Source organism: Rousettus aegyptiacus, unplaced genomic scaffold (genome assembly GCF_014176215.1).
Source record: "Rousettus aegyptiacus isolate mRouAeg1 unplaced genomic scaffold, mRouAeg1.p scaffold_m13_p_4, whole genome shotgun sequence".
NCBI lineage: Eukaryota > Metazoa > Chordata > Mammalia > Chiroptera > Pteropodidae > Rousettus > Rousettus aegyptiacus.
The window spans coordinates 41,883,307-41,906,658 of NW_023416307.1; the positions used below are offsets into that span (position 1 = coordinate 41,883,307).

At 37.3% G+C, this 23,352-nt stretch overlaps 1 protein-coding gene and 1 pseudogene across 2 annotated transcripts in view; one reads left to right on the forward strand and one right to left on the reverse strand.

Moving 5' to 3' along the window:
* Nucleotides 1-2,676: 2,676 nt before the first annotated feature.
* LOC107518239 lies at nt 2,677-3,119 on the reverse strand (annotated as a pseudogene).
* A 6,429-nt stretch (nt 3,120-9,548) lies between these two features.
* The window catches only part of SENP2 (SUMO specific peptidase 2), a 31,709-nt gene continuing 17,905 nt past the window's right edge, over nt 9,549-23,352 (forward strand). The window contains exons 1-7 of one of the 2 annotated variants that reach the window (XM_016159745.2): nt 9,549-9,886; nt 11,846-11,901; nt 15,272-15,405; nt 15,819-15,885; nt 17,581-17,671; nt 20,996-21,164; nt 22,879-22,982. In XM_016159745.2, coding sequence (XP_016015231.1) covers nt 9,564-9,886; nt 11,846-11,901; nt 15,272-15,405; nt 15,819-15,885; nt 17,581-17,671; nt 20,996-21,164; nt 22,879-22,982 — 944 coding nt within the window. In that variant the 5' untranslated portion in view covers nt 9,549-9,563. The remainder of the gene's footprint in view (nt 9,887-11,845; nt 11,902-15,271; nt 15,406-15,818; nt 15,886-17,580; nt 17,672-20,995; nt 21,165-22,878; nt 22,983-23,352) is intronic. The other variant, XM_016159746.2, reaches the window with a different exon arrangement.

Sequence of the window (23,352 nt, forward strand, 5' to 3'; positions counted from 1 at the left end):
TTTGTGTTTTATGTCATGCTTGGAGAAATAAATTAGGGAGATGTTAATAGGAAAACCAAATACGTGACCTACTAGCTTGTTTACTTTTCCATTTGCAATAAGCTTTACTAATTTGAAAACAATAGCCTTCTGGAACAAAAGGAGACTTGTTTCACATTCTCTTAGGAACTGGTTATGGAACGCATTGCTCCCTATTGGATCAGTGTACTTGCCTGATAAACATTTGTTGAGCTCTTATCAGTTTTAGTACTATTGCGAAGTGTTTATCTAGACAGCCAATGTACATTTTCCCAGAAACTAGCCAATTATAGGACTAAAAATCATTTCCGTGGGTAGGCTTTGTGTTAGTTTTAACATGTTTATGTTACTATTAACAATTTTCCCACCGTGGGCACATAAGGTCCCCCAACTTCCTAGCCGTGTGCTCCTTTCTACTTACAGCATTCAAAACAGCACAAGAATCAATGGGAGAACTCATCCCCTCTTTTGGGGGTTAGCAAGAAATATTAAATATGAAAAACCCAAAACATTCCAAAGAATGGGGGAAAGGGAAAGAAAGGGAGGACTTATGGGAGAATGGGTGTGACTATAAAGAAGTAACACAAGGAATCTTTGAGAGGTGGGTTAGTTCTGTCCTTTGTGATAGTGGTTACAGGAATCTACTCATGTGATAAGATTGCATAGAAACATAAACACACACACACACACACACACACACGTACATTTAAAACAGGTAAAATCTAAATAAGGTCTGTAGAGTATACAAAATCGATTTTCTGGTTTTGATAGTGCATTCCAGTTACAGAAGATGTTACCACGAGGTGAGGGGCGGTAAGGATACACATGCATCTGTGTACTATTTTTGCAACTTTAGGTGAATCTGTATTTCTAAATAAGTTTTTAAAAATTTCAAAAGATGGGCCAAGTCATAACTATTTGAACATTAACATTTAGTCATAGGTATTTTTTTTTTTCGAGGAAAACCATTTTCTCATTTCTCATCAGACAGTCAAAAATGAATAATGGTCAATTTTCTCCATACTATGACCCTGATACATGATCACAACTCAAGAATATCACAATTTTCCTCATTTCCAATCTTATATTATATACTGGCTTAAAAAAATAAAAACCTAGAAATCATTCACTACAGAGAGCAGGGTAGAAAGTAGGCAAGCTTCCAAATGAAGGGACAGGAAAAACAGGTATGGACGTGTAATGGAACTGAGGGGAGGTGGTTTTATAATTCTCATTAGATTCAACAATCAGAAAAGGTGACCTATGTCCCCTCCTGCCCCCGGCTAGGCCTCCAAGCTGGTATATGATTCACTATAATATTCTTTTTCTTTTTCACTTTAAACAAGAATGTTCTTTAGTTGTACAAAGCACTATAATTTTCTCAACATTCTTCACTCATTTCAACAATCTTTACTGTCTTCATTAAACAAATTAACAGTGTCAAACTACACCTCACTACTTGTCAACCTCCTTAGAGACAGACATGTGCTTGGAGTACTAAATGAAAAGAAAAAACTAAGAAAGGTCAACAGAGATACTTTAGAAGGGTTGGCGTGTGGGGTAGGGAGGGATTAGATTTCTGAGCACCATCAATTTCCCTTAAGGGTCAGAGAAGTTTACAAAACATTTTTAAAAGACATGAGATCAGAACCAAGAAATCAGAGGAACCTGCACTTCAGGATATTAAGCAGGTTATCAAAGTTTCTGAACTGGCAGAAGTGAGAAAAGGAGAGAGAAAGTGGGAACGGGGAGCAGAACAGAGGCAGAAGAGAAACAAGTGAGAAGCACAGGAGAAAGCTGTGCCTGCAAGAAATAAAGTTTGGAACTTTTCACGAATTGGAAGAATGAAAAGCCATAGTCACAAGTCTGGGAGATGGACTACAAGATAAGAAAGCCTGGAATTTTATACCGTCCAGGTGACAACAAATCCTAAAGCTGTACAGTGGCAGACAGCGAGGTATGTACAAGACTAAACCATTTTCTAAGTGTAAGAAAATGGCACATTTCTTGACTAATTCCACTCTATACTGCTGATTAAAAAGCATATGTGCCCACAGTACAGCCACTCCACAGGCCAAATGCTTATAAGCAATATAGAAGGGCTCCAAGCCAAGTGGATCTGTAAAAAACAATATTTAATTGTTACTGTCAAGTAAAGAGACCACAGGACACATTTCACTGTTTTCCCACTGCTTTTTAGTAGTTTCCTAAAGCTAAGCCATTCTGACCCCTTGTAATAAGCTGGTTTTGCCAAGTACTGTACAAACAGGCTGACCATGATCTAAACCTCAATTTTTCCTGAGCCTTTGACTGCCTCAGTTGATCTTAAACACAGCAGTGGGAGAGAATTGGGAATCAAAAACTGCCTAATCATATATATGTCAACAAAAGAGATCAAATTGATTGATTAAATTATCCATTCGGAATTCCTTTTGCCAAAAGTAATAACCTTTAGATTGATTAAGCATAATAGGATTTTGCTACTCAGATGCTCTGAATCTGGAAAGTGCTGGTTTTGATAATTCTAGCCAGTTTTCATTTTGATCTTCTCAGGCTCTTCTGCCTAAGGCTGCTCTGTCAGTAGGAAAAAGTTTCACATAAACATATACCACATTTCAGAGTAGTATCTTTCAAGGTGCCACAGTCTCCTCACCCTATTCAGTTGTTTACTTCCTCCTCTTCATTCTGCTCTTCTTCCAGTTTTTCCTCATCTTCCTCGTTGTCCTCATCCCTGCTCTTGTCTTGCTCTTCTGAATCTGTAATTTTTTTTTTGTCTTTATCCTTCTTTGCTTTGAAGCTTCCTTCTTGCCTTTCTGTTCTCTCCTATATGGTTCCAGAGCTTCTTTTAACAGGATAATGAACTGCTGGAACACTATCTCCTCCATGGCTGAGAGCACATCACTGGCATTCAGTATCTTGCGTTTCCCTTTTATTGCAAAGTTGTTGGTACAGGATGTGGCATACAGCATGAAGATGCTGGCAGCGTGGGAGCTGGGGCTCCGGGCCTCCTTGGAGTTGTTGACACCTTCCGGGAGCTCCTCCTTGATGATCCCTGTGATGACGGTATTGGGTAGATCCAGGTCCTCGGGCCTCTCTGCCATTGCTGCAGCTTAGGCCGGCCCTCCTCCCCAGGTCTTCTACTCACTATAACATTCTTTTGTTTTTTCATACACATGAGTGACCTTGCCACCTCTCACTTCGGTCTGAATTTGGAAAGATAAGTCTGTTTCCTTGATTCAGATTCTGTAAGCCAATTAGGGTAACTTTTCCCAAATCCATTATTTGTTTCATTTCTTGAGTTTCCATTTAGGAGATGGTGCCTTCCCTCAAGGACACAGACACTTTAATGATAATGTTAATATAGAGATATGGAAACACATTCCATAAAAGAACCGAGGAAGCAGTTAAGATGCTTGGAATCCTGGAGAAAGGAGCCATTGGAAAAGCTTCGCACAGGAGGTGCCTTTTGATCTAGGTTCCAAAGACTAGGTAGGAATTGGAAAGGTGGAGAAAGTGGAGGAAAAGCATTCTAGGCAGAAGGAATAACCTTGAAGGCAAAAAAGTAGTGTGAATTGAGAGTCTGGTGCGTATGAGTAGGGAAATAATAATTTGAAGACATGCTGTGAAGAACTTTGCATGTCATACGTATGTTACTGGGGAGCAGGGATCCTCTCCCACTGCGTTGTCCAGGTTCTTGATGTCTCAAACCAAAAATTGAGCAAGACACCGAAATATGGTATAAAAGAAAAGTTTTATTAGAAGAGAAAGTACAATTCTAGAAGGGGAAGTGGCCCTGAGCAAAAGAAGCATGGTTCGAAAGACCTGGTAACAAAGCCTTTGGGGGTTTTATCCCTTTTTACTGTGGGTGGTTATTTTTCTTAGAGCTGTGGCCTTCCTTAATTGACAACTAAGATTGACAGGACTCAGTGATTCATCATTTTGCGTTCTGCGCATGTTTGTTTCCAGAATTCAGTCTGTTATAATGATATTAGTGAACTCCCGGGCATCATATTATAATGATAGTATAATGAGGTTCAGGTGAGTTGAAGGTTGTTGGGGTCTTAATTGCGCAGGTTTGAGTGACTGCTTTACACTAGTACTTAATTCTCTGCTTACTGGTTTGTGTGAGTTAAAAAATGCCTTCTGGCTTGCTTAATTGTGGGCTGATTAGGGCGGACCCCTTCTAGGATAGGATGTCCTCAGAGTCTTTGCAGGCAGACCTGAAACCCCCAAACTAACTTTCTTGCCTAGCTCTTTTCTAAGAGCCATGAACTCCCTAACTATTAGTATGGATGTTGAGGGCCTGGAGGTCTCTTTTTCTCTATCTGCCTCCTGCTAAGAAGGGCCCTAGTCCCTGCCTACAGGGGTTTCGTGGAGCTCTTTCTCTTTCTGCCTCAGTCAGGGTGGGGTCTTGAGCTTTCTGCTGAAGTGCCACCTTAGTCCCTAGACAAAGAAAAGCAGACACAAGCTTATTATTTAAATCATATATCTATGAATTTCTATTATTGATTTGCTTATTAAGTGAGTAAAAATAACAGGCTTGGTTAATATATTTCTTAAAGAGTAAAAAAGACCTTTGGCCTAAAGTACCCTCCCCTCTCAGACTCTAAGGCCCCTGTCTGACTTAATACCATTTCTACTAATAATGGGCTGGTGACCCTTTATCAATAGCCAGATGATCTGAGTCGCCAGAGCAATTATCAGGATTTGAGAGAGAGGACTTTTTTTCCAAAGAAAGAAGGGAAGAAAACTTAACTAGGTTTAGTAAAAAGATTAACTTTGCAAGAGATGTCCCATTTCATTTCCTGTTAAAAGATTAAGAATTTTACAAATGATGTCCTGTCTCACTTAGGATATTGGATTTTATCTTTAAGTCAGTGGGAATTTAGCTTTGTCTTGTTCACTTATTTATATATTAATATATTACTATTATATAATGATACAAATAGATATAATAAAATATATAATAATATGCAATACATGTAATAAATAATATAATATACATAAGATAATTACTTACATTAAATTTTTAACATTATTACATGAATAATTTTTTTAGGTAGTTTCTTACAAAACAAGAAGGAAACGTCTGCATACTACTTTTTAGGCCTAAGAAGTATTTTTCATAGAATAGAGCTACTTTGTCTTATGAACCATTACTTCCTTACAAACATTGTATCAAGCAAAATTAATGCAAGTCCAGTGTTTTCAGTAACTGTTTTCAAAGTGCTGCACAGAACATTCCAAGGAGAGACTGCTCTAGCATAGCTCTGGATGCACACTGACAAGACAAAGGCAAAATGCTTCCACTTACTAGAATTTCTAAAAAAAATCAACAAAGATTTTGGGGGAATGTCCAGTATTTAATGTTTATCAGTACCATGTATTTCAGATTTATTTGGATCTTAAGCTGTTGTTTAAAGATTTCTGCTTTTACTTTTACTTACCTGGTTTCTCAAGTCTTGTTCATGAGAATTCTGCACCTTCATTAGACAATTATTTCCTGAAGCATGCACACATGGTGGTCCGTGTGAGAGGCAAATCTATGGGAAAACCCACCCCTGTAATTTGGAAGGTCTATCCTGTGACTTTTGCCTCGGGCTCCCATTCAGAACCATCATGAGCCACTAAGGGGTGAATGGGACCAAAACTTTTGCCTTCTGAGACATTGATTTTTAAGCTGGTTATTAAGAAATGACTCAAAAAGACTCTTAGACCCTCCCCCACTTTTCTGCCTAAGAGATTCAGAGGTAAAGGCCTACTCCAGTAAGGACATTTTAGGATGTTGGCCTTCGCAGCTTAATCGGAATTGAGTATGGTGGATGGGAGGGCGTCAAACAGGGGCCTGTTTACTAGATTACCCCATCTCATGGTTTCTGGTTTACCTAGCAAAAATTTACCTGCTGTGTATGTTCCAGTACATTCCCCTCTTCTCAACTACCTGTGAATTGCCCACTCTCACATTCAAAATCTCAGACCCCTTACCCTCTACCCTTTTATCCTTTATGCAAAATGACATATATATCCAATTTTACCTCACTGTCTTTGGAATTTTAATGCTTCTATGACTTCCCATATGCGTGTATTAAAAATTTGATTTTCTCCTATTAATCTGTCTCTGGTAATTTGATTCTTAGTTCAGCTAGAAGAATTTAGAAGGTGGGAGGAAAAGTGCTATTTTTTTAGGCCCCACAAGGGGTTCCTGCTGTCTAATTCAGCAGGGTATTTCTCGCCTGCTAGCACCCTCCTTTTCTGGCTGTACCTCAGTTTCGACTGCTCCCCAAGACACCTGGCTCTCTTTTTTTAGTTCTCCCTAGGGTAAATAATTTTAGGGTTGCCCATATTTAACTCAGACCACTCCAAAGAAATCTCTGGAATTTGGTGAAAATCAACCCAGACCATGTTAGTGATTCAGTAACAGAAAACCAGAAATTTAATTTATAAATTTACTATCCTTACTAAATATGAACAACGATAATATAAATTTACTGTCCTTAACAACAACAAAAGGCAACAAAACAATGACAAAATAAGACAGAAAAAGAGAGCTCACTCTGAAAATAGTATATAAGAGGGACTGAGTAGAAAAGAGGTGACTATTGCAATAGTATGAGAAATGATCAGTCCTTGAACGACCAGTTCTTTGGGTTTAGAAAAGGGAAGGGGCAGGGCTGTAGAAAATGTAGGATGCAGAACTGGCAAGGTAAGTATGAGGAGGAAGGAGGGGAAAGGAAACATTGAGTACTTAGCTGTGTTGGGCCTTCAAAAACATAAATGCATTTAGTCACCACACAGATTTGAGAGGCAGATTTAACTCTATTTTACAGATTAGGAAACAAGCTGAGGTAAGGCCTGGTGCCATTATTTCTCCATTTGAGGCAGGCCAAACCATTTGCAGTCAATGTGAGCAAATTGTATAGTAAAATCTAGGATAAGAAAGAAGAGTACTTGCTTTTAGATAATAAAGTATTATTGGATTGAATAAGATCAAAGTCACGTTATAAGGAGGACACATTTTTCTTGAGCAGCAGAGAAGTTGGGCTGCATAAGGAAATGAATCTTCAGGTGGTGAATTATGTGAGAGTTTAGGTACATTAGGATGAAATTAACATCTCATTTATGATCTCCTTCCCCTTCCATCAAACAGCTCAGAACTCCATTCTGACAAGGGTCAGCAAAAACAAAGTTGAGAGGAAATCTTTTAAGACTCTGCTAATGACAGTGAAGTGAAAATTTGCAAGACTAAAGAGTGGATTGGAGGGTTGGGTCTTCTTTATTCTGCAGAACTGAGGCAGGGTTTGAGGAAGATGGAGGCGGGGCCTTGGAAATGTTTGAAGGATAGGGTCTCAGCAAGAGGCAGCCAACCATCTTTTTGGAAAACTGAGGCAACCATTTAGGATATCCAATGGAAACTTAAGCAATGAGGTCGTGCCCCTCCAGTGGTACTAGGATTCAAATTGTTTAAACCAAGGCCAGAAATCCAATGTCCTTGTTATTCCATATGGCTTTGGGATTCTCCTCTGGCCCTCCCATGAAGAGTTTCTGGATCCAGGAATGGCTGTGGCAGTGGTAGGATTGGGGTTAAGGATAATCCCACCCCTTGACCTACGGATGGGCAGTGGCTTATGCCCCTACTGTGGACAATAGAAGAGCAAAGGCATCAATGGGCAGACAAAGTCTCAGGAGGAAGCGACCATAAGACTGAGTCCACTTTTCTCCATTTCAGAGTTCAACTAGAGACACTAAGAAGACACAAATGGGGTGTATGTATTCAGTGGGGTGGAGCTGCCAACTCAAGAGTTGTTTGCTGATGAAGCCCTGGGATTCAAACTGAGGTCTGTAATTCCAAAGCTCTCCCACTTTTAAGGGCAAGTGGCCAACATTTAGATATTGAGTGTGTGGGTGCTATTGATGAGTCAGGAAAAGAAAAAAAAATGTGTTGTAGTAGAGTGCCCTGAGACTTGATGTTAATATTTCTTTAATGTTGGTGTTCAGAACCTGGGAGAAGCTGCTATTCTAAAGCAGCTTGCAGTTTCTTGATTTATTATTCGAATGAAAACTGCTCTTTTTGGGGGTGGGGGGAATCTTTTCCCAATACTTGAGTGGTGTTCTTAGTTTGGCAAAAGCAAAGAGCAGCTCTTATAGTGGAATGGACTCTTAAGTTAACTGAATCAACCTGAAATGGGTTGAGGTAGAGGTGGAGGGGAAATTTTTTTCTGTTGGTGGTTTGTAAAAGTTGTTCAGAAGAATGAGGAGATGACCTGGGGGGGAGGGGTAGAGTCCTTTTTGAGAGGCAATGGGCTGTAGATGCTGCATTTATAATAGCCACTTCTAAATCTTCTAGACTTTGTAATTCTGTTACAATATTCTCAAACTTTTCAGTAACATCCCGTTGTTTGTTGTGTTTAAGGAAATTAAGGGTTTATGTCCACACTAGGATTTGTCCTATTCTTTAGGAACTGACACCCCCAATTCCCTGACAGAGTGGCGGTACCACAGGTGGGTAGCTGGCTATTCTAGAGCTCTGGGGAATTGTAGCAGAATTCCTGAACACTGTTTACTGAGCAAAGGGTGAGGCTTTACTGGGCAGTGCCTGTGTTGAAGTTCAAGCAAGTTTGGAAATTTGACCTTAATTGAATCACAAGTAAGAATCAAGTGCTGTCAGGGAGAGATATGTGGACGTGAAAACCTTTTAAGATTCTCAGGACTGTTTAGGGGTGGGGACTGAATTTTCTATCACTAAGTAGGGTGGGACTTTTTATTGTTGATAATTAACCAGAAATGTGACTTCTAGATAACAGAGAGTAATTAGCACTCCCTGGCAGCCTAGGGGAGGATACTAGTAGGTACTAGCAGGCCACAGGTGCCTTTTCATTCTTAAGCTTCTGTCAAGCCTTCCTGGAATTCTGCCCTTCCCTTTTCCTCTGCGTGTGATTTTTCCTTTTCTCTGGCTCCTACTGCACTTTGCACACACCTTTACTACGGCTACCAGTTATCTTGTAATTTGTAATCATGTCGCACCCGGTAAACCTCAATGGTGAGGGATTGGCGCTGGTTCTCAGACCCGGGTTCATATTCCAGCTATTCCACTAGTTAGCTTTGTGAGGGCAAATTGCTTAATCGCTCTCTGCTTCGAGTTTCTTATTATTAAAAATGGGCACAAGACTCTTCCTTGCCTTCGGTTGCTGAGAGAAATGAAGGTAACAATGCATGTCAAGTACAAGGCATAAGCAAGATAAAGGGTTTCTAGCACGGTAAACATTTGTTAATTAACCTTACCTTTATTTTGTGTACTCAAACATTTAGTGAGTATCTACTGTATTTCAGGCCTTGGGAGAGCTTCCTTTTGGGTGGAAAAGCCTCACGTGTAGTCTGTGGGCCTTGTCCCGCGGGCGGCCTCAGGATTGGCTCTGCCAAAGAGAAAACCCCTCCCACAGCCCTTTCGATCTCATCAACGATTGGACCGAGACCTTCCCGCAGGCATTCTGGTTGCTAGGCTCGGGAGGAGGGGCCCTAGGGAGCGCGTGCGCAGATTGAGGTCGAAGATGTCTTCCGGTTGGGCTGGAGGAGGTGACGTCAAGAGGGGTGGCAGGCGGGGGCCTCTTGTAGTCCTGCGGACGTTGTATCTGTGGGCCTTCGGAACGCGTCACAAGTCGGCGACCGAACCTTGGCTGTGGTGGCTGAGGCGGCGAAGGCGGCAGCGGCGGCGACAGCTCTGGGGTTTGCGTCTCGGGGTGTGTCGGCCGCCGCTGCTGCTTGGGCCTGGTATGTACAAATGGCTGGTTAGGATTCTCGGCACCATTTTCCGCTTCTGTGACCGGCCGGTGCCCCCTGCCCGCGCCCTCCTGAAGAGGCGGCGCTCGAACAGGTGAGAGGAGCGGGGGGGTGAGGGCTGGCCTGTGTGTCCCCTCCCCCACCCTGGGCTCGGCCGGGTAGCGCCTATCCAGCCAGGCAGGCCCCGCTCAACCCAAAGTCGTATCTGGGTCTAGGCGGTAGAAATGCGGGTCGCGGATGCCCTGGTGACGTAGTCGCTACCTCCACCCTGTGCGGTTGCAGCTCCTGATGATGGAAGGAGCTAGTTATCTTTGGAGTGGCCAGTGATGGTTAGGATTTTTGATGTTCTTGTCAGAGTCTACGCTGTTTCCTATCAACAAATGGGTCTTTATCATACTTTGCTGCTCTTAGGTTGAAAACTAAAAATTTGTTTTGGCTCACTGTTTACAAAGCACACTCCTAAGTGTCATCTGTGGGTAATACGTGCAACAGTTAAGAGAGGTGAGATTGATAGCTTGCCCAAAGCCGTTGTGACTGCAAGTACTGTTCTCTTAGCACCGAGACAGCAGCTGTCTTGTTCTGAACAGCTGTCAAACTGTGTGTGTGTGTGTGTTGGGAGAAAGGGAGGGAGAGTGGTTATATGCTTTAAAATTAGTGTATGAGAAAAAAATAGGTACCTCATTCCTTTAAAAAGATCACTAGTCTTTACTCTGAAATTTAGTTAACATTTTGGGAAAACTCGAAGCCCTTTTTACTAAGCGCATAACCCTTGGTTTGTCCCTTTTTGTAGTGTGTAACCCCTTGGCCTAAGAATTAGAGAATAAAATACTACACCGATTCTATTCACCCCTCAACTTTTAGTAATCAAGTGTTAATTTCATGTTTGTTTTACTAAGCCTCAAGATCATTGAAGGGTGGTTTCTTGGAGTTGAGAGAACAAGATGATTAATGCATGAACCTGAGAACGCAGGTCTTTGATGAAATTGACTGTTGGCTGAATTCTATTATGTGTTCCAGAGAGGGCAAGGTTTCAACTTGTTCTTCCCTCCCACCTTTCTGTAGGGTTGATATAAGGATCATTTGAAAATATGTTGTAAAGTGCCTAAAATGATGCTTAATATATATAAGGGTAGTATTTATTCTACCTCAAAGTCCTTGTGAGGAGGTTTGTGCATGATAGGCACTTGGTACATATTTATTCAATAGGCAATGTTAATTTGCTCTCCCCTGTCCTCTCTTTTGCTACAAATCCCTGCTAATCAGGGATACAGTTGTTTGGAGGTAAAAACTCTGTTCTTTACCATACATACTTAATCTAAAAACAACTTTTCTCAATGTAAGCCATTTTTCAGCTAAAATGAAGCCAGGAGGTCTTTTTGAGATGTTTAAATAATGAACTCGATGTTATTCTCCTGGGATTTATTCTGTTCATTTTTTTTTTTTTTGTAAATACGGTCAGTCATAATCATCTTTCGAAATATAATTAGTGTGTACCATGAACTTTTACCACTGTTGAGGTATAGGTCCAATAACTGAAATTCATTATTACCACCGTAATATAGTTTCCTTAAAAAAATTGCGGTGAAATATAACAGCTTTTCTGGCTAAGAACTATTAAAGCTTCTATATTGTCTGCTTTTACCTGAAGTAGAAAATGACTTTGGGGGGAGGGACGGTGTCACATATCAAAAGGAAATTGTTTATAAGTCATTTCTGGAGAAAAAAAGGAAATAACTAGTTCTAGGCTCTTACCTATGTTCGTTTACTAGGTAAATGATTTGTGGTTAAAATCAAGTTTTACTTTAGCCAGATTACAGGAAGTTTTAGGTCTCTCAAATAGTTGAACCCATAGTGTTAAGTCCTCAAATGCTGAAGTCCTCCTATAGAGTAGCATTCTTTTTAAAACATCAGTTGGATCTCATTTTATGACAAAGTGAATGGAGGGAGGTGTGTTGTATGAATACTGAGTTTACTTATAGAAATGGTAACATGTGTATATAAATGTGTATATAAATATATATATGCACATATATCTTTTTTTCTCTTTTCTCAGCTCTCTGTTTTCTACGGTGGACACTGATGAAATACCAGCCAAAAGACCAAGATTAGGTATTGAATATTAATTTTAAAAATTAGTTTTTTAAATAGGAAAACTATATGCATGGAACAAAATTCAAAAGATAAAATATATATGCCATAAAAAGTGAGTCTCTTTTATACTCAGTTATCTTTTTTGGAGGCAACCACTGTTATCAGGGAATTCTTTCCAGATAGATAAGCCTGTATGTTGAATATACATTTTAAAATTCTAAATCTTCCTATAAATAAAAGGTGCTTTTTAAATTTGAGAAGAAAGCATTATAAAAACTACTTCAAACTGAATCATCTAGTTCAGATAGCTGAGTGAACCAATCTAATGTGTTGCCCCAGGTTGTTTACTTCCCTATAATCTGAAGGGCTAGGCATCACTTGGTAGAAGAGAATAAAATTAGATTAAAGGGAAAAGGCAGCATGATGGAATACTGTAACATTTTCCTCATTCTCAAAAAAATACATGAATTTGGATCTACCTTGAGATGTAGTCATTAAGAATGGATATGTCTGCGTTAAGATTTCATTTAAATCCAATGCGTACTTACTGAACATGTCTTCCTGCTAAGACCTGTCTGCAGGAAATACAAAAAAGAGTTAAGACAAGGTCTCTATTTTTAAGAACCTTAAAATTATAGGAGTATGTGATTATATATGGGGGATATAAGAAAAGCAAATAATACCCGTGTCAATTGAGGATATGATTAATGAAATAAGAAAGATAGTAACAAAATACTGTTCAATTTTCAGCTGGTTAAGAGTCTCAGTGAATATTTGATGAAGGAGCTAGTATGGGAGATAGATCTTGAAGGTTGGATAGGCTGTCAACAGAGAGCGATAGAAGGAAAAACTTTCTAGGTAGAGGGAATAGTATTGGAAATTTATGTAATTCAGGAAATAGTGAATAGAATTCAGGGAAAATGTTTGCAAGAGAGAGGTCAAATTTTGGAGGACTTTGGATGCCAAGAATATTCAAATTCATTAGAACAGTATTTCTCAAAGCACAGGATAAATACCAGTCAGGAAATAATTTTAGGAGCTACAATGTTCATAGCATTAAATAACATTGGAATTATATTATATACTAAAAAAAGTTGTGTTCTTTTCAGTTATTTTTAATTAATGATTAGTTTAAGCAGAAAATCTTTATTTAATGCTAGTATGTTTTCAATACTTGTTGAATACAGTTGACCTTTGATCAACATGGGGGGGGGCAGTCACTCTTCCACATTGAAATTGAAAATCCATGTATAACTTTTGACTCCCCCAAAATTTAACTAATAGCCTACTCTTCCCTGGAAGCCTTATCAATAGACAGTTGATTTATTAACATTTTATATGTTAATATGTATTCTATACTATATTCTACAATAAAGTGAGCAAAAAGAAAATGTTAAAGTGGTAAGGAAGAGAAAATGCATTTGCAGTATTTATTGAAAAAAAAAATCTGTGTATAAGTGGACCCACACAATTCAAACCTGTGTTGTTCAAGAGTCAAACTACATCTCTCCTTTTTTAATAGGTGCAGTTAGAACTTAATAATATTGTGTTTTCATTTTTTTCTAAAACAATATTGCTTTACATTAATAGTAGCAAAAAAAATTCCCTTTCAAATACATTTGATAGCTGTAGGTAGTAAAAAAAAAAAATCATAACTTAGGAATTACAGAAGGTTCCTGAAATAATTTTGGTAGTCATCCATTTTATGGACTTGTATGTTAAGGATTTCTCCCACCATGATTTCCATGTAATATGTATTATGATTTTCTGTATGGAAATTAGACAAGGGAACCTAAGCCAAGTGTGAAGCAGTGGGTCGCAGAGGTAATAGTTATTGGCAGAGTTTGTAAAGGTCTATAGGTAGCCCTGCTGTCCAGTAGAACTCTGCCATGATGGCTATTGAGCACTTCAAATGGGGTTGTTGTTACTGAGGAACTGAATTTGATTTTAATTAATTTAAACTTAGGTAATTTACATGTGGCTTACTGGCTTCTATATCAGACGATACCACTCTATTGGTAAAAAGATGGGTTAAAAAAAAAGGAGGAGGACTTAGAATTGCAGACTCATGATCTTGTAGATGAAAGGAAGTTTAAGAGATCTTAGTCTAGCCTCAGGAAAATAAGGTGGTCTTATTCCATTTTATAAATGAGGCAGGCTTTTTTTTTTTTTTTTTTTTAAGTCAGTGAGATAATCTCGGGCATACTCAGATTTTGACAAAACTTGTAGGAAACAAAATAATACTGTGCTTTTTAGTGTCCACTATTTAACTATGTTATTAAGAGTACCTTTTGTCCTCTGGGTTTGAATGATAGTCTGTGGGTTCAGCGCCAATCCCTATAGCTCTTTTTCTACCATTTAAAGCTCAATATCATTAGAGAGATAACTTGGAATTTTTTTCTAATTCCTAAAATGAGAAACCAGTCATTTGCAAACTTTGATTCTTTCAACTATTCTCTACAAATTACTTCAAGTTGGATTCTGCTTTACCCAGCTATCACATCCTCCCTATTGTTTAAACTATTCCCCTATCTTTCTAGAAAGTATTTTGTATCTTATGTGTTTTGGAGAGCTTGTTGCTTAAAAGCCATCATTTTACCTTCAGGCTATTTTTCTCTAAAGCAGAATGTGGCTAAGGTAAAACAGAAAGGAAATTGTAGAAAACAACAGCATAGGAAGTAAGAAAGGAGGAAGTTGGTAAAACAATGACATCTACCCCTCCCTTTGCTTATTTACTTACTTATTTTGTAATCTTTATTTTTGGTAGCAGGGAGGGGTAAATCTGACATCTTCCAGCACATCTTCTCCAGTAGAGGGATAGCTGTGTTTCATCACACATATTTAAGAATTGGCATATCTTATACTTAGCTCATTTCCACCCTGGGCATAGCCAAGATAGAATAGGTACTATGTAAGTTTTGTTTAGGATAACTATACTGTTGCCTGCCTGGGAAATAAGGACAAATCAGTCAGTGAATGGTGTTCCTTGTAGGATTCTGCCATACCTAGTGACTATGTGCGTTAGGTTTGTAAGTTATGCCCCTGTCTCTGTTTTTATGTTTTCGGGAGAATTCGTTGCTTAAAAGCTATCATTTCAGGACTTTCTTTTTGTGAATCAGTGTGTGATTTGCTAAAATGATGGTTTCAGGTTTTTAAATTATCCTAGATATTTTACTCAAAAAACAAAAATCACAATGCTGGAATTTCAGTTACTCAGGAGAAAAAAATTTTTTACAGATACTTTCTTATCTCAATGATTGAAAATAGGACTTACAATAAAAATTGAGAGGCCTTTTCTAAGATACAATCTTCTTCTTTTTTTTTTTTTTTGCTAGAGGCTCATTTCTCTGTATTTATATGTATATGTAATGTATATTACACTTTCTAGATTGCTTTATTCACCAAGTAAAAAACAGTCTCTACAATGCTGCCAGCTTATTTGGATTCCCATTCCAGCTGACTACAAAGCCCATGGTAACTTCTGCTTGTAATGGAACACGGAATGTGGCCCCTTCAGGAGAGGTCAGTGGGGATAGGGCTCCAATGGGGCTATGGATTTTTTTACTTAATCATTAAAATTAAATTTTAGAGATATTCTCATTTTAGGAATTAATGTGTAGAATGACTTCTTTTCAGAAATGTTCATGTCTTTATTAGCCTTGATGAAAAGGCCAAAAAATTAAAAGTTAAGACATTACACATTTAAAAAATACTTACGAAGAGACTAATTACTAATAATATACATGAAGACTCTAGAATTTTTATTTTTTTCATCATTTTGTGAGTCTTTACAAATCAAACCTATGATCTCATCAATATCTCTCCTGTGAGCTAGCTAAATAATCACCAATAAAGTTTTTTTTTTTTTTCATATTAAAAGCTTATTGAAATTCTAAAATTTAGATACTACAGAGGCGATTCTATTTGATTTTAAGGTATTTTCGAACTCTTCATCTTGTGAACTGACAGGTTCTGGATCCTGGAACAACATGCTGAAACTAGGTGAGGTGGCCAAAACCATTTCTGCTTCCCCCTACCTCCTTCTGCCTCTTTTTCTGAGTTTTGAGAATATGAAAGGATAACACTGATTTGGGTTTGGATAAGAACACAGAAATATTCTCTCTGCCATTCTAAAAAGTAAATAGTTCCCTTTAGAATTGTCTTTGAATTTACTGTTGCGTTTTCTATTTGGATTAAGTTTCATTCATTTAAAAAAAAAAAAAAGAAAAACATTTCTCGAGAGCTTGCTCTGTGCCAGGCACTGTGCTAAATTATCAGGAATAACAAAATAAAATCTTTAATAACAAAATAATAGCAAAATAGTAAAACTCTGCGTTTCAGGGGCATCATCTGATTGGGGAGCAACCTTAGGTTCCCAATTCTTATACTTCGATGGATTAGGAACCTTCATATCATCCAGACCCTTAAATTGAATTGTAATTGTTGTATATACTGTATAAAATGCTATGGTGGGGAAAAATAGGAAGAAGCCAGAGTTCTGAAAATGGTTGTGATCTCTGCCACACAGGTAGGTTTGTAAAATTTGAAAGGAAGGATAAAAAGAGCTTTTAGAGAAATTGTGACTTCGGAAGTCAAAAGCAGGAGAAGATACTCAGAAAATGAGAAAAACCTTAGAGTATTGCTTCTCAAACCTTTTTAGTAAAGTACCTCTGATGGCAGAGAAAATGAAAGTAAATATGTACCCCTGAGTCTGAGAATCTAGTTCCAAGGGACCTGGGGCAAAGATGATATTTCATTTTGTTTTAAAAGTTAATGCAATTAGATTTCATAATCTGTTCATATTGTGTGATTATATAAATGTTTGAAATTATTTACCATTAAAAGTGACACAGGGAAGGATGGTAGATTTATCTTGATTTATCTTGTACCCCAGGTACCAGCACTATATTTCTCTGGGTTTGTGTAACCTAGTGGGGAAGCACAGGTATTCCTAGGGCAGGTTTTTTCTATAAAGAAGTCCAGTCTCTAATCTGAAACCCTTAGAAATGTGTTTGGGAATTCCAAATTTTTCCTGTTTTAGATATATCGTGTTTATTGAATACTATTAAGAAATCCATTGGGATTGAACATTGGTTCAGGTCAGATTTTGCACACAAATGAATTTAGGTCAGTTTAGGTTTTGCTGCTACTGACTTGTGAAAAAGTGTTCAATTTCAGACTTCTTTGCATTTTGGAGTCCTTAGTGATACCAAACCTCTATAACAGCTACAGCAGAAAAATGCGGCCGATGAAAATTTGATGACATTTTTTCGAAGTACAGGAACCATCTCACAAGTTTTAGAAGCTTCTAGTGACATGTAGTAACATATGGCAGATTTTCATTTAAAAATACTTATGTTTTCTTGGGAAGAAGAAATAATTTGAAAATTTTACTCAGTTTGATTAGATTACTGAGAGTTTGTAATTATTGAGTTCTTTATACCTCTTGCTCCCAGCAAGCAAAACTAGAAAAGCTTGCCTCTGAAATGTTTTTGCCTACTGAGATCAGAGACAAATTAGTACTGTTGCTTTTCCTTTAACTTTACAAAGTTTGTTCTGGACTTCTCTGCTGTACAGTAATAAAATTTGAAAAGATAAGACATTTAGTTCTACAGTGTAGACTGCTCACCGATTTTTTCTAATGCAGACTGTTCACAGGTGTTTTGTTTTACAATTACAAATGCATTTTTAAAATAGGTAATAAATCTCCTAATGGAATAAGTGACTATCCAAAGATCAGAGTGACAGTAACCCGAGATCAGCCTCGCAGAGTCCTGCCTTCCTTTGGGTAAGTGTTAAATTCTGCCTTTCTTTAAATGCAAACTTAGCACTTGCTAGGCATTCTCACTTTTATTCTATTATGTAATCTTGTTAAGTAAATATCCGGAGTTTAGCAGCTTGCTGAATATCATGCAGCTAGTGAGAGACTTGAACTCAGGTGTGTGTTACTTTTTCTACTATATTATATGCCAACTATTTAAAAAATAGTTGTAGTTCACTTTTAAACTTTTTTCGAAGTGTAATATACATACAGGAAAGTGCACATGTTTAGCCTGATGCATTTTCATAAACCGAACTATTAGTAATTTTCTTCTCCTTTCTATGTTCTCACTTTCTAGAATTGCTACTGCTTGGATATTAGATCTTCTGGATTGACCTAATTTTCTTATATATTCTCTTTTGTTATTGTCCTTGCCCTTTTAAAAAAAATCTTTTACTGATTTTGTTGCTGTTGTTGGCTTCATAGTTTTTAAGTTGTAAGCATCCTACCCCTCCTTACTCCATGAGTTTTTCTTTCTCCGAGCATCTTGTTCTTATTATAGGATGCAATATCTTTTCTTATTTCTTTAAAGCTGTTAATTATTTTAAAATTTCTTCTCCTGCTTGATTTATCTGTTTCCTCTGAATCACCCCTACCCTTTACTTTGTTTTGGTCCTATCTTTCATATTAGAGTCTTTATTCAAATATTGACTATCCACTCATATTTAAAAATGAGATACTAACTAAAAACTAGAGCTCTCTGGAGTTGGCTAAATGGCTGATTATAGAGCTAGGAGAGAAAGTACAAAATGAGTTTGAAACATCTTATGCCAGAAATTAAAGGACACATTGATACACAAAGAAACTTGAAAAGGCTTTCACTGGCCAAATTATGAACAATTTATGCATCATAGTAAATAAAGACAGGAATATAGATGCTAGTAAATAAATATATAGTGTGGGAAGGAAAGATCTTTATAGTGGATCCCACCTAGTAAGTATAGAAGGAATGATAGAATTAAAAAAAAAAAAATTTTGTAACTATCATAGTAATTGATATGTACAGGGATCATCAGTTGAACTGAAACTAGTGAGTAAAAGTTTAATGAGGTATGGAATATTTACATAAACTCAGAATACCTCCCCACAAATTACTTAATAATTACACAGGGAAAAATAGTAACTTTAGGATGGAGAAACCTGCTTGATACCACTGTAACCAAAAGATCAAAGTTAAAACCACCCACAGTGGGACATACTGACATCATGGCCTCTAGATATATTGCACTGAGAAGGACATCATCACCTAATTCGTATTCCTGCAAAAATCAATAATCTGAATCTAAGAATGTGAAAACTGGTTAAGCTAAATTTAGGGTCCATTCTACAAAACAACAGGCCCATACTCTCTTCATTATAAAAATGAAGACAGGCTGAAAAGCTGTTTCAGATTAAAAGAGGCTAAGGATACATGACAACTAAATGCAGTGTGACTGACCTCCTGCACTGGATCCTAGATAGGAAAAAAATTACTGGGAAGGATATTTTTGCTATCTTCGGAGAAATTTGAATATGGGCTACATAATGTTACATAATGTATCATTGCTGAAGTTCTTGAATTCGGTGGTTGTATTGTGGTTAAGTAAAGGATGTCCTTGTTCTTGAGAGATACATACTTAAATGTTTAGAGGTGAACTTGTTCTCTAAGCATTTAGTGCTATAACTGTCCATATAAGCATTGCTTAAGCAGCATTCCACACATCTTGAAATGTTTTAATATTCATTTGATTTAAAATATTTTCTAATTTGTTTTACTTCCTCTCTAACCAGTGATTATTCTGAAGTGTAGAATTATATTGTTTAATTTCTAAATATTTGGGACTTTCCAGATATCTTTCTTTTATTTAGTTTGATAATTCCATTATAGCCAGAGAATGTACTTAATATGGTTTCAGTTCTTTTAAATTTGTTAACATTTGTTTTATGGCCTGGAATATGGTTTATCTGGTTGATATTCAGTGTGCACTTGAAAAGAATGCATATTCTGCTATTGTTGGGTGGAGTGTCCTAGTTCAAGTTTGCTGATAATGTTTTACAGGTTTTACTGATTTCTGCCTACTTTTTTATTGATTGATAAGCAAGGAGTGTTAATGTTTCCTATTATAATTGCAGACTTGTCCATTTCTTCATCCAATTATGTCAGTTTTTGCTTTGTGTATTTTGTCTTTGTTTGGCCAGATTCACCAGTTGTTATCGTTTTGCCAATTGGCTCTGTCATTCTCTGTAATATACATATTTTTTTATGACCCATTTAGTCAATCTTAGACTCATGCCTCTTTAGTCATGAGTACTTGATTGAATATATTTATTTTATAAGAATGAGGACACTTACATAAATCAGAAAATTTAATATTTTTATAAATATATCATCTTATTTAAATGTCTTCATAATAGTGATTATTTTTACTGTGTATTTTATTTTTTTTATCGTCTTTTTTTAGTACAGGATCATACATTTAATTTCATGTCTTGTTGATCATCTTTAATCGGGAACAACTCTTTAGCCTTTCTTTGTCTTTAACAGCATAGATTCTTTTAGAGTACGAAGCATTTCTTTTGTAGAATGCCCTTTAATTTTGTCTGATGTTTTTACTTATGGTTTGTTTAGAGTATACAGTTTTTTTTTTTTTGCAAAAATATTATATACATGGTGTTGTATCCTTTTTAAAACATCACATCAAGAAGGGTACGATATCAGTTTGTCCCCTTATTGGTGATGGCAGGAGAGGCAGTCTCTGTCACCAGCAGCAATGACTAGGTTGGGACTTCATGGCTTCCATTTTAGCATTTTTTAATTTATATTCATTAATTTAGCATTTAGCAGATATTTATTGAGTGCCTTTTGGCTTAGATCATATACTAGGGTACAGTGGTAAAAGGATATCATCTTATCTTTGTGGAATTTAAAGTTTAGAGGGGAATATAGACAATAATCAGTCACACCAATAATTTATTCCAGCGATGCCAATTCCGGTGACTAAAGAAAAAGTGCAGTATAAGAGGAGGGTATGTGTAATAGGGGAGCTAATTCCAGAGTTGGATTTGGAAAGTTAGACATGAGGAAGAAGGCCGAGGCCTTCATTCAGTAGCCCTGGTTACTGGAAATAGACATTCCATAGTAGAATTCTGGGGTGTCCTCTACTCCAGATCTAACCTTTGTGAATAGTAGTTATCTGCTTTGCCCAGAGAAAGCTTAACCTAGGAATCCTAATCAGAGAATGGTCTGGAGCTTAGATTCCAGCAATTTAAGCAGTTAGGTAGTAACTTGAACATTTTTTTCCTGTCCCTCAGTTTTACTTTGAACTCGGAAGCCTATAATAGAAGACCAGGTGGTCGTCGCCATAGCAAAGGCAATCCAGAGAGTTCCTTACCGTGGAAACCTCAGGAACAGGCTGTAACAGAGATGATTACTGAAGAGGGTGGCAAGGGTCTGAGACGTCCTCATTGTACCGTGGAGGAGGTAAGCCCTTTTAACCTGATCCTTTTTGAAAACTATTTTATGAATTTGGGGGGGAATAAGTAATATATGTGCAATTGTACAAAAATCTAAAAGTATAAAAGGGTGTACAGTGACTATAAATTTCCCAGTCTCACTTCCCCACTCTGTTTGACTCTTAGTAAGTAACCAATGATACTTGTATGTATCCTTCAAGAGATATTCTATACATATGTAATTTAGTCAATTTCCAGATTATTTTACTCAATAAGAAAAAAGAATCATGTTGGGAAAAGATAAGATTATAGATTCTTTCTTTTTGGATGCCTGAATTATTCTAACTTGTTTCTTTTATAAGCTGTAAGTGTTGACCAAGTAAGGGAAGTAAATAGTCTACATGTCTGCTCTTTCCTTCCCTTTTCAGGGCACTTAGCATGATGTCTTCATCAACAGTCTTTTCTTCTTCCCTCTTGAAGTCTTCACTTATTCCAGGAGAATTAGAATTATTCCTACATCTGACATTCCCCAGGACCATCACCCATTACTACATGGTTTTCTGAGCCACTTAGTTTAGTTAATCAAAGAAATATTTATTTAGGTGCCCATTGTCAGCAATTCAAATAGAATAAAATATGGTCCCTGTCCTTTAGGAGCTTATATATAAATAGTTGTACTCAACAAACAAACATAAGCAGAGAGAGGACTGGACGGACTTCAGCCCTACCTCTTAATAAGAAGTTTTATAAAGTAGGTTTCAATCCCCTTAGATGAGAAATCAGAGATGGGACTGAGCTCATATACATGAGGTATACACAAGGTATATTCTAGAAATATTAGAAGGACATATTCACTGGCTAAGTATAATGAAGTTAAAGGGAAAAGCCCGAGTCTCAGATTTCAGTCTTGGATAAATACGTGCCACTGACCAAGATACCCCGTGTGTTTAGGAGGAAGTTGGTGGCTTCAGTTTTGAACATTGGTTAAAGTGCCTATGAAACATGCAAGAAGACCTGGCCTATAGAGTTCTGAGAAGAAGGCAGGTTTAGAGACACGTTTCTAAATCTTCTGCCAGTTGGTATTATGTTAAATCAAGGGAGTTGAAGACATTTTTCAGGGAGAGAATGTAGTGTGGGAAGAGATAATGGGCAGAACCATCGCCATTTTAGGTAGGCAGAAGAAGAAATAATCTGCAATGAAGACTTGGAAGATAAGAGGAAATCAGGAGAGCGTATTGTCTAGGAAGGTAGGGTGAGGTCAGCAGGTTGAGATGCTGAAGAGAGAGGTCAAGTAACATAAAGGCTGAAAAAAACGTGTTGGATCTGGCTATAGAAGATCATTGGTGACTTTGGTGAGACTAGTTCTATTTTGGAAACTGAATTTTCTGAATATGCAAGTGGATTATTTCTACTGAGTTGTTTTGTGGTTTACCCAGTCCCATTTTCAAAAACTCAAATGCCATCAAGGTCTAGGAGATAATGTAAATGAGTGAAGTGGGCTGGAGCCAATAGCCCATCAAAAGGGAATAGTCCTACCCAGCTTTAGATTATTGATTCAGTTTTTCAAAAAAATGCCAGATTTTTGGATTTTTCTTTTTAATTTGTAAAATTTATAATTAAAGAAATTAAAAAACTGATCAATAAAACCCTTCTGTGGTCTGCTTTTGACCTCTTTCTTTGTTTAAGATTTAATTATAGGTTTATTGTGCTAGAAGTTATCTAACATGCTTTCTTTTATTTAGGGTGTTCAAAAAGAGGAAAGAGAGAAGTACCGAAGGTTATTGGAGCGACTTAAAGAAGGTGGTCATGGAAACTCTGTTCCTCCTGTAGCTTCAGCTCATCATAGGTAAAGATGAGCTAACAGGATAAATGCTTAATCAGACATTTTTTCCCTTATTTTTGGAGAGGGAGTTGATGGGAATGATTGCAAAAAGAAGTTAACATTGAGAGAACCAGCCCTGTGATTTGTTTGAACAAATTGTATGTAGTAATGGATTATATAGAAGAGTGGTTTTACAAAATAAAATTTTCTGTTAGCTTTAGAGTCCTTTGTTCAAGCATACTCTTACTCAAAATTCTGATATAGAAAAGTGGAATCATAGATTGATGTCAGAGTAGGGAGTTTTTTCAACCTCCCAAACATACACATTTCCTACAATCTCTCTCTTTCTCTCTGTCTGCCTCTCTTTTTCTCCCTCTTCTCTCCTGCTTGTCCC